Source organism: Hippopotamus amphibius, chromosome 6, assembly GCF_030028045.1.
Source record: "Hippopotamus amphibius kiboko isolate mHipAmp2 chromosome 6, mHipAmp2.hap2, whole genome shotgun sequence".
Taxonomy (NCBI): Eukaryota; Metazoa; Chordata; class Mammalia; order Artiodactyla; family Hippopotamidae; genus Hippopotamus; species Hippopotamus amphibius.
Genome location: NC_080191.1, coordinates 171,014,771 through 171,027,415, shown reverse-complemented (window position 1 = coordinate 171,027,415; position 12,645 = coordinate 171,014,771). Strand labels below are relative to the sequence as shown.

Below are 12,645 nucleotides of genomic sequence, written 5' to 3'. Positions count from 1 at the left end.
TAAAGCTACCTTATAATAATATAATAATATAATATATATAATATGTAATAAAATAATATACAATAATATATAATAATATAATAGTTTCATTTTAGTCACTGAAAAACAAGTGACCAAACTGACCAAATGAGAAACTTAAGATTTTAAAAAATAGGAAAGTACAAAAACAAAGGTCACGAGAAATACAGTGAGGATCTTTTGTTTCATAAGCTGAGTATTTTAATCTGTCTTTAGCATTTACAGGGTCTACAGTTAAGTTTTACTAAAAAGAAATTACTCAAATTTTATTAGAAAAAAAGTTTAAGGAAGAATCCTTCAAATTAAAAAAAAGTCAATTTAGTGAAAGGAAAAACATTTTTGGAACACTGTCTTCTATCCCATTTATTCAAAGCTTCTAAAGAATACTTATGAATGTGAATTTATTTTAAAAGAATTTAATTTCCAACAAAAAGATAAAGACATGTAACATAACTTTTAAACTATATCCTTTGTCAAAAAAGTTCATAACATACTTCAGATCAAGTATGTTACGGTTTACCTGTGCAGGAGGAGACTGTAGCGGATTGTTCTCTAGAGTGATCATCTGTAGGTGCCTGAGATTCCGATAACAAACAGGGATTGTTGTAATTTTATTGCAGGAAAAGTCTAACCGTATCAAAGGCAGCTCTGCTAGCTCTGCAAGGAGATACGGTAGAAATAAACAGTTGATATTTCAAAACCAGACAATTTTTTTCAGGAGCTTCTAGCTATAATTGATTTAACGTAAGTATTTACTTCCATTCTTTCTTAGTGATTAACTGATATACAGCAAAGAAGCATAAAATGAAATCTAGGTGCTTAGGGATGGTAATATTAATGAAAAGCAAACTGACTCCTTATAAGAAAAACAGAAAATCTTAGAAACTAGGTCTGATACCACAGAAAGGTGGGACTAACACAAGGATTAGATGATAATCTGTATACAGAACAGGACAGACGCCTAGGTCTTCAATCCCACCTCACGCAGCGAGGTTAACTACTCCTTTCCAATCATGACAGGAGTCAACAAGTTATCCTCTAGGGAAACTGAATTGAAAGGCTCTGAACTCAGGGACCTCAGGCACAACGTGAAGTCAGGATGAGCTGCCCGCAGAAAATGGAGGATTTAGGTAAAACTCTACAAACTAATGACAAGAGCTCAGCACTTTCCTACCCAGCCTCACCCCATCCCAGCTCTTGACTGTGAGTAGTTAGGAATATATACAACAATGTAGAAGAAAGAAAACATCTTTCTCTGGAAAAACTATATAGTCCCAAATAAAAGGCCTTTACATACTGATATGGAGTTTCCCCCAATAAAATATCCAGCTTACTGCTTAATTACCATTATACAACTCCTGCCCAATATACTTGGAATTTCTAATTAGCTCTATACAGATAGTATATGATCCACAGACATTTAGAAGAGCCTCCAACATGTAAGACAAAAATCAAAACACGCAAACCAATCGAAAAAGAGAGCCCAGAAAAAACAGGTAATATACAGGAAACAGAAGAAAATTTTGAAAAACTGGAACTAATGTCTCTAATTTCAGAGAAATAAAACACTAAATTACTGAAACAAGAAAGGAATTTTTTTTTTAAATCAGAGAAAAACACGGGTTCCTAGAGATGAAAAATAAGATGGTAGAAATCAAAAATTCAGAAAAACGGTTAGAATATAAACGGTTGGAACGGTTTACCACCTGGTTAAACAAAATGACAAAGAAATGAACAATAAAAAAGATAAGAAAACCATAGGATCAATTAAAGGAATCCAATATCCAATTCATAAAAAATCTAGAAAGAGAAAACAGAGAAATCAGAAGACAGGAAATTATCAAAAAGAGATATAAGACGATTTCTCAGAATAAAGGATGTGAATCTCCGGTTTAAGAGCCCAAGTATCGAGTTTATTGAACTAAAACAACTCATACGATGGTACATCATCATAAAACTCTAGAGCGGCAGCGAAAAGGGAAGATCTTAAAATGTTTCAGAGAGAGAGAAAATTCGTAACAAACGCTGGGCTGGAATTAGGAATGGCATCAGATTTTCAACTATTAATTTTTTTTTTTTTTTGCACCACGTGGCGCATGTGATCCTAGTTCCCTGACCAGGGACTGAACCCATACCTCCTGCAGTGAAAGCGTGCAGTCTTAACCACTAGACCGCCAGGGAAGTCCCTCAACTATTAATTTTTAAAATTGGAGGTGAAGAGCGAAAAAATACTTGAAAATCATGAGACAAAATAATTTTCAACCTAGAATCTACAGCCAGACAAATTATTAATCAATGGTGAACACAGAATAGAGATTATTTCAAGTGAAATTTCAAAAAATATTTTCCTATGACATGCTCGCAGGAAACTACTAGAAGATGCCCTCCAGCAAAACAAGGGAGTACAATAAGAGAGAGGAATCATTTGTCAGTTATACCTCAATAAAGCTGAAATTTAAAAAAAAGTAAGAAAGAAGACAGAACGTCCAGGAATAAGAGTTCAGCAAAGAGGAAAGAAAGCTCGGCAGAAAATGACAGAGAACAACCAGTCCAGACTGGAAGAGAAAGAAAAAAGGCTCAATGAGGGAGATATCCAGGGGAAAAAAAGAAAGATACATAATCTGATTGGTTTGATGAATAAGGCTGCTGGAAAAAGAGGGAGGAATTAGCCATAGATACATAAAAAGCTAAGTAAATCTTTTTTTTAAAAGGACTTATTAACTCTAGAAAAATAACAACAAAAGCAAGATGTCGAAGTTGATAAATCCAGCAATAGCTGTAAAAGCAGATGATTTAGAAAAGTCAGCAAATAGCAGTCAAAAGAGTCAAAGGAGTTGAAGGTATATGCTTCTGGCCACTGAAACTGGGGAGGGGAATGGTTGAGGCAGAAGAATGTTATTATTTATTTTAAGCTTTTTATTACATTATTCAAAAAGTCAAATAGTATTTGATAAAATTAAAAATAATTTAAAATCAAAATGACTATATAACAAAAGATATAATATCTTTATCTAGCAAACTAATACGTTAGCGATCACCAAGGAACATGAACTTCCACACTAACTCGTGTGGCTGCTGGAAAAAGTTTTCCTGTCATCTCAGTTTAACTGAGTATGCTGAGGTTACAAGGTAAGCCTACAAAACAACATTTCAAACTGTTTGTGTGACAATTTTCTTGGTAATATGCATTCAAAATAAGATAAAGAAATAAATTAGATGATAAAGCTATTAGACTGCAATTGTCATCTGAAATCCTGGATTTTCATTTCATTTTGATTATTTAATTTCATATTAAGTCAGTATGATGGCATTAGTAAGCCTTTAAAGATCAACCACAGTAGGTGGGTCCTGAGTAGAGGGGTAATGCTGATAGAAATTCTGAGTTACAAGGTCCTATGTCAGTCAAGATTTTGGCCAGTTCTGCTGATGGCCTGCATGCCCATTCCTGAGGTGGTAGAAGATAGAACCAGGAGGAAATGAGGAAGGCTCTGAAGACAGAAGGTATAAAGGTTACTGGACAAACCTACTGAGAGGAAAGATATGTAGGATTTTGGGTAGTATTGTTGCAGTAAATGTAGAAATGCAGAATGGAAAAGTCACTTTCTGAGATGCTCACGTGGGATCAAAAAACGCCAAAGCTACAGACACTAGTATATTATAACTCAGTATCATACAGGATCAAACTGGTATAAACATTTGCATTCTATAATGAAGCAAAAGCATCATTAGTTAATTCAATATTTATTGTACATTAGAAGTCACGTTTTGTAGAAGAACCTAGAGAATCATTGTCATGAAAACACCTTCTGATGATTCCTTATCTTTGAGATAGACATGCTGAAATGTTTACAGATGAATTTCTGGAAGTTGTTTCAAGTTAATCTAGAGGACAGAGCAAGAGAAAGTGGATGGGAGTGTAGATGAAACAAGGTATTTCCATGAGCTGATAACTGATGTCTCTGAGTGATTCACTGCTCTCATTTAGATGTGAAATTTTATGTAATAAAAGAAATACATATTCCGATTTAATAAAATAATGATTTTCACCATTTTCACCTTCTCTTCCATGAATTTAAATTTTTGAAAGACTGATTCATTATACTTAATTTGCCTAATCATTTTTATCATTCAAATACATGTACCAGCGCTTACAGTCAGCCTAAGATAACCAATGTCCTTGTGCGGTCCCCGACTCCACTCATTATTCATTTTACACATCACCTCCACACAGTTAATTAGCCTCTATCTGAACATTGCCAGTGAAGGATAAAGTTATTAAATTCAAGTCAAGTCCATTTTAAGTCAGTCAGTGCTAATGGTAGGAATGTTTCATTATACTAAACTATCCCCTTATCAAAAACATGTTATATTTCTCCTAAGTAGTTATGCCAACTGAAACTTTCAGTGACCCTACCCTGAGTTATTGATTATATCAGTTAATAGGATCTAAAATTACAATCACTGTTCAACAGTTATTGGAGCTTTTCACTGAAGAGTCTAGCTTTTAAAATCCACAGTGGAACAGACAACACATATTAAAGAAATTATTACATCTCAAACACTGGCTGCAACTTTTATACATTTTTGAAGTGCCCATCAGTCTGAGAGATCTTTAAAATAAAAAGGCAAATAATAAAACAAACAAACAGTTTCACAGTTTCTTACCTTCAGGCAAACGTACTAAGTGATTTCTTCTTACATTAAGGTCTCGCAAGGCCTCCAAATTACCAATTTGGGAAGGGATTGTTTGAATTTCATTGCAGCTCACATCCTATTTCAAAAAGATACAAAGTAAAGAACTGTACTAATATTACAAACTTGCCTGCTTTAAACTATCTGTAAAATGAGGTTGGACAAAATAATACCCCTCTTGTAAAAAATACAATTGATTCTGTGTCTAAGAATAATTCCATAGTTTGCACTAGCATTTAATTTTTTAAATGTATAGGCTTTTGACTGACTATACATTTTATAGAGATCCACATTAATTCTGTGAGCAGAACTAAAATTAAATGACTTTAGATGTAGATAGGAGGCCTAGAATATCAGATCAAATGAAAACGCTGGTGAAAAGGTTAAAAAAAGGTATTAAAGCAGATCTTTAGAACAACATTTTTATTTTATATTGTTCTAAAGAAAAAACAAAACAATGATAAAATTATGATAAAATTACTTGAAAGGAAATTGCATTCTCAAAATACAAGTTCAACTATTCAAGAATATAAAATAAAAATGCATTGAAGACGACTCAAATCATTCTTTATCAAACTTAACATGAGGAAAAATAAAGTACACATAACTCAAAGGCTATGGAAAAAGATATCGCTCTATTAGCATGTGATCAACATGATTCTAATACATATATTACGTAGGCCTTCTGATATCTTGGCAAACAGCTTGGTTCCACTGGTTCTGAAAAGAGACTGACTACAGGTTCCAAGATTGATAAATTCAGGATTCCATAATTCTGAGACCAGCCAGAATTTGTAAACCCATGCATAGCAACAGGAAGCTGCCTAGGTAACAAATGCTCTAACATGTCACAGTAACGCTTAAAATCCTCCAATATATAAATAAAGAAAATATTGAGACTTGCTATTAGAAAAGACCACTTACAAAAAACTTCAACAAGCTTCAGACATTATTTTTAAATTTTTCGAATTTTTTTCTGAAATTATTTTCAGAATTTTAAATATTCTGAGAAAAAAATAATACTGTTTTTACCTTTCCTACCCATTCACGACTGAAGTAGAATCAGAAGCTAGACTTCTTAGCCCAATGCTCTGGGCATCAAAGCTAAAAGGGTTCTAAATGAAGTTGAAAGGATAGGAAAATCGAGCCTGAGCCACAAGGGAAAAGCAATCTATAATACTTGTCTCAGAAATATTGAAATATGTTGAAAGACAGCAGTTAACTTTCACTAAAAAAACGAAGGGAAAAAAGGGGAAGAAGCAAGAAGAATGCTGCAGAAAGACCATCAAGAGGGAGCCAGGAGCATTAGGTTTCACTCTGCCACAAGCTGCTTGTATGACTGAAGTCTCAATTCACCTCTTTCATAGAAAGTTAAAAGCACCTTCTCTGAGACATATCTATCTTGTAAGTATTTAGGATTCAACAGGGAGAAACAAAGTTTAAAGAGTGGTCTAGTATCTAGACTCTAGATTTAATATATTTGTGAATTCTTATATGCGACCTTTTATATTCATAATCCACCTGCTTAAAAAAAAAGTGAGCTAACATGTAGTCCAACTGCACTATATGTGTACAGTCAGTTGTCCCTCAGTATCCGCAAGGGATTGGCTCCAGCACCCCGAGGACACCAAAATCCATGGATGCCCGAGCGATGTACAAAATAGTGCATAATTTGCATATAACCTACATACATCCTCCTGCGTGCCTTCAATCATCTCTAGATTACTTATAAATACCTCACATGATGTAAATGCTATGTAAATAGCTGCTGCACACAGCAAATTCAAATTTTGCTTTTTGGAAATTTCTGGAAAAACAATTAAAAAAAAATTTATTTCCCTTTTTTGGCTACACCACGTGGCTTGTGGGATCTTGGTTCCCTGACCAGGGATCAAACCCAGGCCCTTGGCAGTGAAATTAGAGTCCTAATCACTAAACTGTCAAGGAATTCCCAGAACATTTTTTAAAAAAATATTTTTGATTCTCAGTTGGTTGAATCTGCAGATGCAGAACCTATAAAAACAGCAGGCCGACTGTATTTATTTCTTGTTCATGATGTACATCTTTGTTAATAAACCTACATGGAATTATACTCCCAAATCTCAATGGACATAATTGTATTCGACCATTTCAGAAATATGAAACATGGGTTTTGGAGTTAAGGTAGACTGGTTTCAAATTCTATTTCGGTTATGGAACCTTTGGCAAATTACTTAACTTATCTGAGCGCTAGTTTCCTCAGCTGTAATATGAGGATAACAATTCAGAATGTTATTGTGGTGATTAAATGAGAAAAGTCTTATTCCCATGCCCAGAACAAAAGCACTCAAGAGTAACAAGCAGTGGCAGGTGAAGGTTAAGCTTCTTAGAAAATATAAAGAATAGCTCACTTTAGAGTGGGAGCTAGGTTCTAAAGATAGCATGTAAGGTAAAAAAATAAACCTGACCTTTGTACTGCCCATTCCCTATAGGGACTAACCAAAAATTCGAATATTGATGCTATTAAGATTTAATTTAAAAAATTCAAACCCATTATTAAATTATGTCTCAAAGGTTTAATAACATAGAAATCATTTAATATTGATTAGAACCTAATTCTAACGTCTTTTTCCTATTCAATGTGGACTTATCAGACTTGTACTTTCAGTTCTTTCTTAATTCTGTGTTGAAGCACCTGAGAGCTGATCAATCAGTAAAACTTCATTATCAATACTTAAAAATAACTCAAAAACACACAAAAGAGTATGTGTGTGTATATATATACACACCTATATACATAAAAAAATTTTTAAATGAAGTATTTACTTACAAGTTCCGTTAAATGTCTGAGATGTCCAATTTCTTCCGGAAGTGAGACCAATTTGTTATTACTAGCAATTAAAACTTTCAATGGTAAATCACACAAGTGTACTGGCAATGTTGACAACTGGTTTCGACTAAATGGGTAAGCAGAAAAAGAGAAAAGTCAGAGCCCACCACTGAAGGAAAAAAACTGCCATCTTTCTCATTCTATATTCAGTATAATAACACATGTAAGTCTTGCAAGAAACAAACAGGATATTAGACTTGAGTTTGAGTCTTCATTTCCTCACTTGTCAGCTTTGTATTTTTAGGCATAGCATTTAATTTATCTGTATCTTACACAGCTTCCTCATCTGTAAGTCACAGGACTCACAGGACTCTTACAGTATAAAACTCCCTTGTAAATAATGAAGTGCCATGTAAACAAAACCTATTATTATTTTACTGAAGTTAAATTTATACAGCAAAAGTGATTTTAAGATAGGGTAGACAACTAGCATTCTCTCCTCTTCCTTCCAAAGAGTTATATACATAAAAGTGTTGTAATTTACTTCCCTCACCATTATAGTATTATAACCAAATGTACATAAATGACCCAAATACAGTTCTATGGGAAACAAGGGACAGACTGTGATTTCAAATATATCATATTAATTGAAGTATAGGTAAGGAATCTTTTATTTATACAAAAATACACAAATCAGAACTGAAAGTAAAAAGCACTGTCTATCACTAGGATAAAAGTAAGTTAAAATTTTACTTATGCAGATTTAACATCTTCATTCTTAGTAACAATTGCCCCCATTTTCAAGATCTTTTATGATTTTACTAACATAGATCATGAGCCTTTAAAATTTTTTAAATCTAATAATCAGACATTCACATACAAAACTGTCTACTAGTACTACTTTTATCATGGGAAAAAAACTGAAAGAATAAATATCCGAGAGGGAAAATGAGTTTTAAAAATATATAAACTGTACATTAAAATGATTACACATAACATATTTCCAAAGGCTATTTTATCACAAGGAGTAAAACTCATTTAAAAATTTGACTAAAAGCCTAGAAAAAAAGGAAAAGTTCACCTATAATTATATAACTCAGACAACATTTTCATGAATTTCCTTTACTTTTCTACATTTATTTTCTCCAGTCCACATTTATAACTTTTATAATGAAATAAAGTAACAAAAGAATTCTTATAAGATGTGAAAAAATAGAGTAGATGAGTTGAATAAATGTATTTATATATCCCAAACTTAGTACACAAAAATACATAATCACAAAAACCAAATTAATTTCCGATCTACTATTCTCATTTGATGGAGCTTATTTGAAAATGCAATTGGAGAACCACTGCTACAAGACTGCTGCAAGTCTATTAGGCTAATGGCCCTCAGAGTTTGTTAATAATTACAAAGGTGAAGACAAAGGGAGAAACTAGAGGGACATGGAAAACACTGTTAATTTAGCCTAAGATCATGTAGAGATATTGCTAATATAAACAGATAATGTAAATTTTTTTTTAATTATTATTTTTATTTTTTGGCCACAAGGCATGTGGGATCTTAGTTCCATGATCAGGGATTGAACTCGTGCCCCTGCAGTGGAAGGGCAGAGTCCTTACCACTGGACTGCCAGGGAATTCCCCAGATAATGTAAATTTCAGAGAAAGGGACCAGGAAAACTGAAAAGACCACAAAAAACTAAAAAACTAAAAAAAAAAAAAAATCCTTACCTAATATTTAAGAACGTTAGAGCTTGCAAGTTTAGAATTGCCTCTGGTATATACCGAATACAATTTTGGTATAAATTGAGATTCTCAAGAGAAACAAAGTGACATGCCTCTATGGGAATTTCTGAGAGGCGATTTCGTGACAGATCTGAAAGAAAAAATAAAGTTTAAAATCAATCCTTGGAACATATTTTACTAAAATTTTAAATAAAAGGTCAGGTTTCACAATTGTTTGAATTTCCCAGTGCTCCTATTGGTCCAGAATAAACACTCAAATATTAAATGACTGAAAAAACCATTTTAACATATACCTCTACAACTGTTGCTGGGAAATGCTGATTCCTTTTGCATCTCCACATATACTAAAAAATAAAACCATTATTCTTTGCAAGTAACATAAATTCCAAGGAATATCAGCTTACAAATTACATCACAGATCATGCTAAGTACCAAATATCCTAGAAAACAAATGGATCCCAAAAATCCACCTTCCCAAAAGCACAAACAACATTCTGAGGTTTTCAGAAAAGTGAAGCAAAACAAAACAAAAAAATAATGTCCCTTTCTTTACCAGTCAGAAAGTATAAGGCTCATGACAAAAGGACTCAGGAACCATCTTTGCTCCCACTGGCCAAAGATGAGACAATCTGAGCTTCAATAAAGATAATAATTGCAGTGGATTGAAATCTATCACATATTGCTGAATTATATGAGTTTATAATGACATCCTCCAAAAGATGAAAAAGAACCAATTCATTACCTTGTAAACTGATAAAGGGGGAGGGTTAGAAATCAAACACTTACCTGGCCTTCCCCATGTGAACTGTATCACTGAGTAACCAAACAGATGAAGAGAAGCATCTTTATGTAAGTGTTCTAGTTATAAATGGAAAATGATGATAGACTATACCATTTTGCAACTGTCAATGAATTAATGGATCCAAAATTGAATATTAATGGCTGTTATCTTTACGAAAAGACAGAAAGTATATGTCCCCCTCCTAGAAGAACACACCATCATTTATGGTCTTGCCAAAGGGACAGAGCCTGAGTCAAATCAAGCTTTACCATCAGCTGCAAACTTTCAGGAAATGCAGAGGACAAAGGAATATGCTGAAATACAGCCACTCTTATCATTATCCGTTTAGATTTAATTAAATACACGGTGAGATTCATTTGCTCACTACTGTTTTCTCTCTTCTTTTGCCCCTTAAAGTCTCTGTTGAGAATTACTTGGTGAGAATCCTTTACCTTTCCTTAGATGGAGGATCTGAATTTCGGCATATATGCAAGTGTCTTGCTTCCACCATAACAACTGAATGATATTTTGGCTAGGTATAAGCAATTCTTTTCTCGATAATCTGTGGATATTATTTTCCTACCTTCTAGCTTCTGGGATCACAATGAGTAGTCCAGCACACATCTGATTATTTTTCCTTTGTAAACAGCTTGTTCTTTGTCTCCCCTCCACCCTTAATTAATACTCTGGTCTAGAACTCGTGGGTTCTTTCAATATTTCTTTAAACCAGAGAAATTCTCCTCTATAATATCTTTAGTTGTTGCATCTCCTCCATTTGCTTTCTCCTTCTTTATATACTTTTTCTGTTTTGATATACTCTTCCACTTAATGTTCCAGACCATGAATCTGAGTCTCAACAATAACCATCCTCTCCCCAAATCAATATAGAAAACTTTTTCTCCCTCACTTTTAAATTCTTCTATGCTAGGTTAGAAGCATGTCACTTTGTTTCTCTTAAGAATCTCAGGACAATTTAGGTTTTGTTTTCTTTAAATTGAAGTATAGTTGATTTACAATGTTGCATTAGTTTCTGGTGTATAGCAAAATGATTCATAAAACTTGATATATGTATCTCCTTTTTCAAATTATTTACCATTAATTTATTATAAGATGTTGAATATAGTTCCCTGTGCTATGTAGTAAGACCTTGCTGTTTATTTTATATATAGTAGTTTGTATCTGCTAATCTCAAATTCTCAGCCTTTATCCCTTCCCTCCCCTTTCCCCTTCAGTAACCATAAGTTTGTTTTCTACATCTGTGAGACTGTTTCTATTTTATAGATAAGTTCATTCGTATCATTTTTTTAGATTCCACATACAAGTGACATCATATGGTATTTGTCTTTGTCTGACTTCACTTAGCATAATCATCTCTAGGTCCATCAACCTTGCCTCAAATGGCATTATTTCATTCTTTTTTTACTGCTGAGTAACATTCCATTGTGTGTGTGTGTGTGTGTGTGTGTGTGTCTGTCTGTGTGTGTACCATTTCTTTATCCATTCATCTATCAATGGACATTTATGTTGCTTCCATGTCTTGGCTATTGTAAACACTGCTGCTATGAACACTGGAATGCACGTATCTTTTTGAATTAGAGTTTTCTCCAATATATGCCCAGGAGTGGGATTACTGGATCATTCTGTTTTGTTTTACTTGTTAAACTTATCATCTATCTCTTCTAATAGTTCGATTTCATTGAAGTCACTTTTTCTAGATGTAATCCTTGTTCATACTCTCTGGCTGCTGGAGTTCCTTTAAGTGAATTATCTTCCTTTGCCAGTTCATGGCTTGCCTCATCCTTGGAGCTCAGATCAAACTGCTAGAGTACCCTGAATGGCATTCAACATCAAAACAGTGGAAGCAACCTCTATGATGCGCTGGAACTAAGCCTCCCCTCTCGGACACAGTTCTTTCTGAGAACTCAAAAAGTTTTGACAATTGCCATAGGTTTTTGCCTCTTATTTTTATTTGGATCCCAGTATATCCCCCAGACTCACATATTCCCTACAGGCCCCACCAGCCCACGACCTCAGAGCTGCTTCACTCTGAATTAGTCGTTAGTACCTGAGGTTGTGACAGACTACCATCTTACCAAAATGCCTCCCCATACTGTATTCATTAGGAAAAAGAGCCCAGGTAACAGACGGCATCAAATATTTACAACTAAAAATTCCCTACAGAATCACATTGTAAATAACTTATTTAATACAAAGTACAACAAAAATTATTTCATAAATTCTTATTTAAATTTTATTAGTATAATTTTAAAAATTGAAGAAATGAAAGAAATTAACTTCAATTACAAACAATTCCTTATTTATATTTAATCCCCCAAAATGACAACTTCAGGCAACAAATTACATTTAAGCAGGGACTATTTAAAGTCAGTTTGCCCAATATCTGTATTACAAAGCTAAATTACTTAAAACACCAGAAAAATGAAATAACTTCCATATTTTTTTTGTCCCCACACTAAGGAGGAAAAAAAAGACAACAAGATATACACTAAGCATAGGTGCATCTCAATAAACAGGTATTCCTTAATTTGTGAATAATTAGCTAATTTAAAACATAATCTGTCTACTTTTGACACCA

The 12,645-nt window shown here is 33.6% G+C and overlaps 1 protein-coding gene across 11 annotated transcripts in view; it reads right to left on the bottom strand.

Annotated features, from left to right (window-relative positions):
- The window catches only part of LRCH3 (leucine rich repeats and calponin homology domain containing 3), a 104,762-nt gene that overhangs the window by 54,708 nt on the left and 37,409 nt on the right, over positions 1-12,645 (bottom strand). For all 11 annotated transcript variants that reach the window (XM_057739236.1, XM_057739241.1, XM_057739234.1 and 8 more), the window contains exons 2-5: positions 9,254-9,398; positions 7,520-7,646; positions 4,684-4,789; positions 539-675 (exon numbers count right to left, since the gene is read on the bottom strand). In XM_057739236.1, the coding sequence (XP_057595219.1) occupies positions 539-675; positions 4,684-4,789; positions 7,520-7,646; positions 9,254-9,398 (515 nt within the window). The remainder of the gene's footprint in view (positions 1-538; positions 676-4,683; positions 4,790-7,519; positions 7,647-9,253; positions 9,399-12,645) is intronic.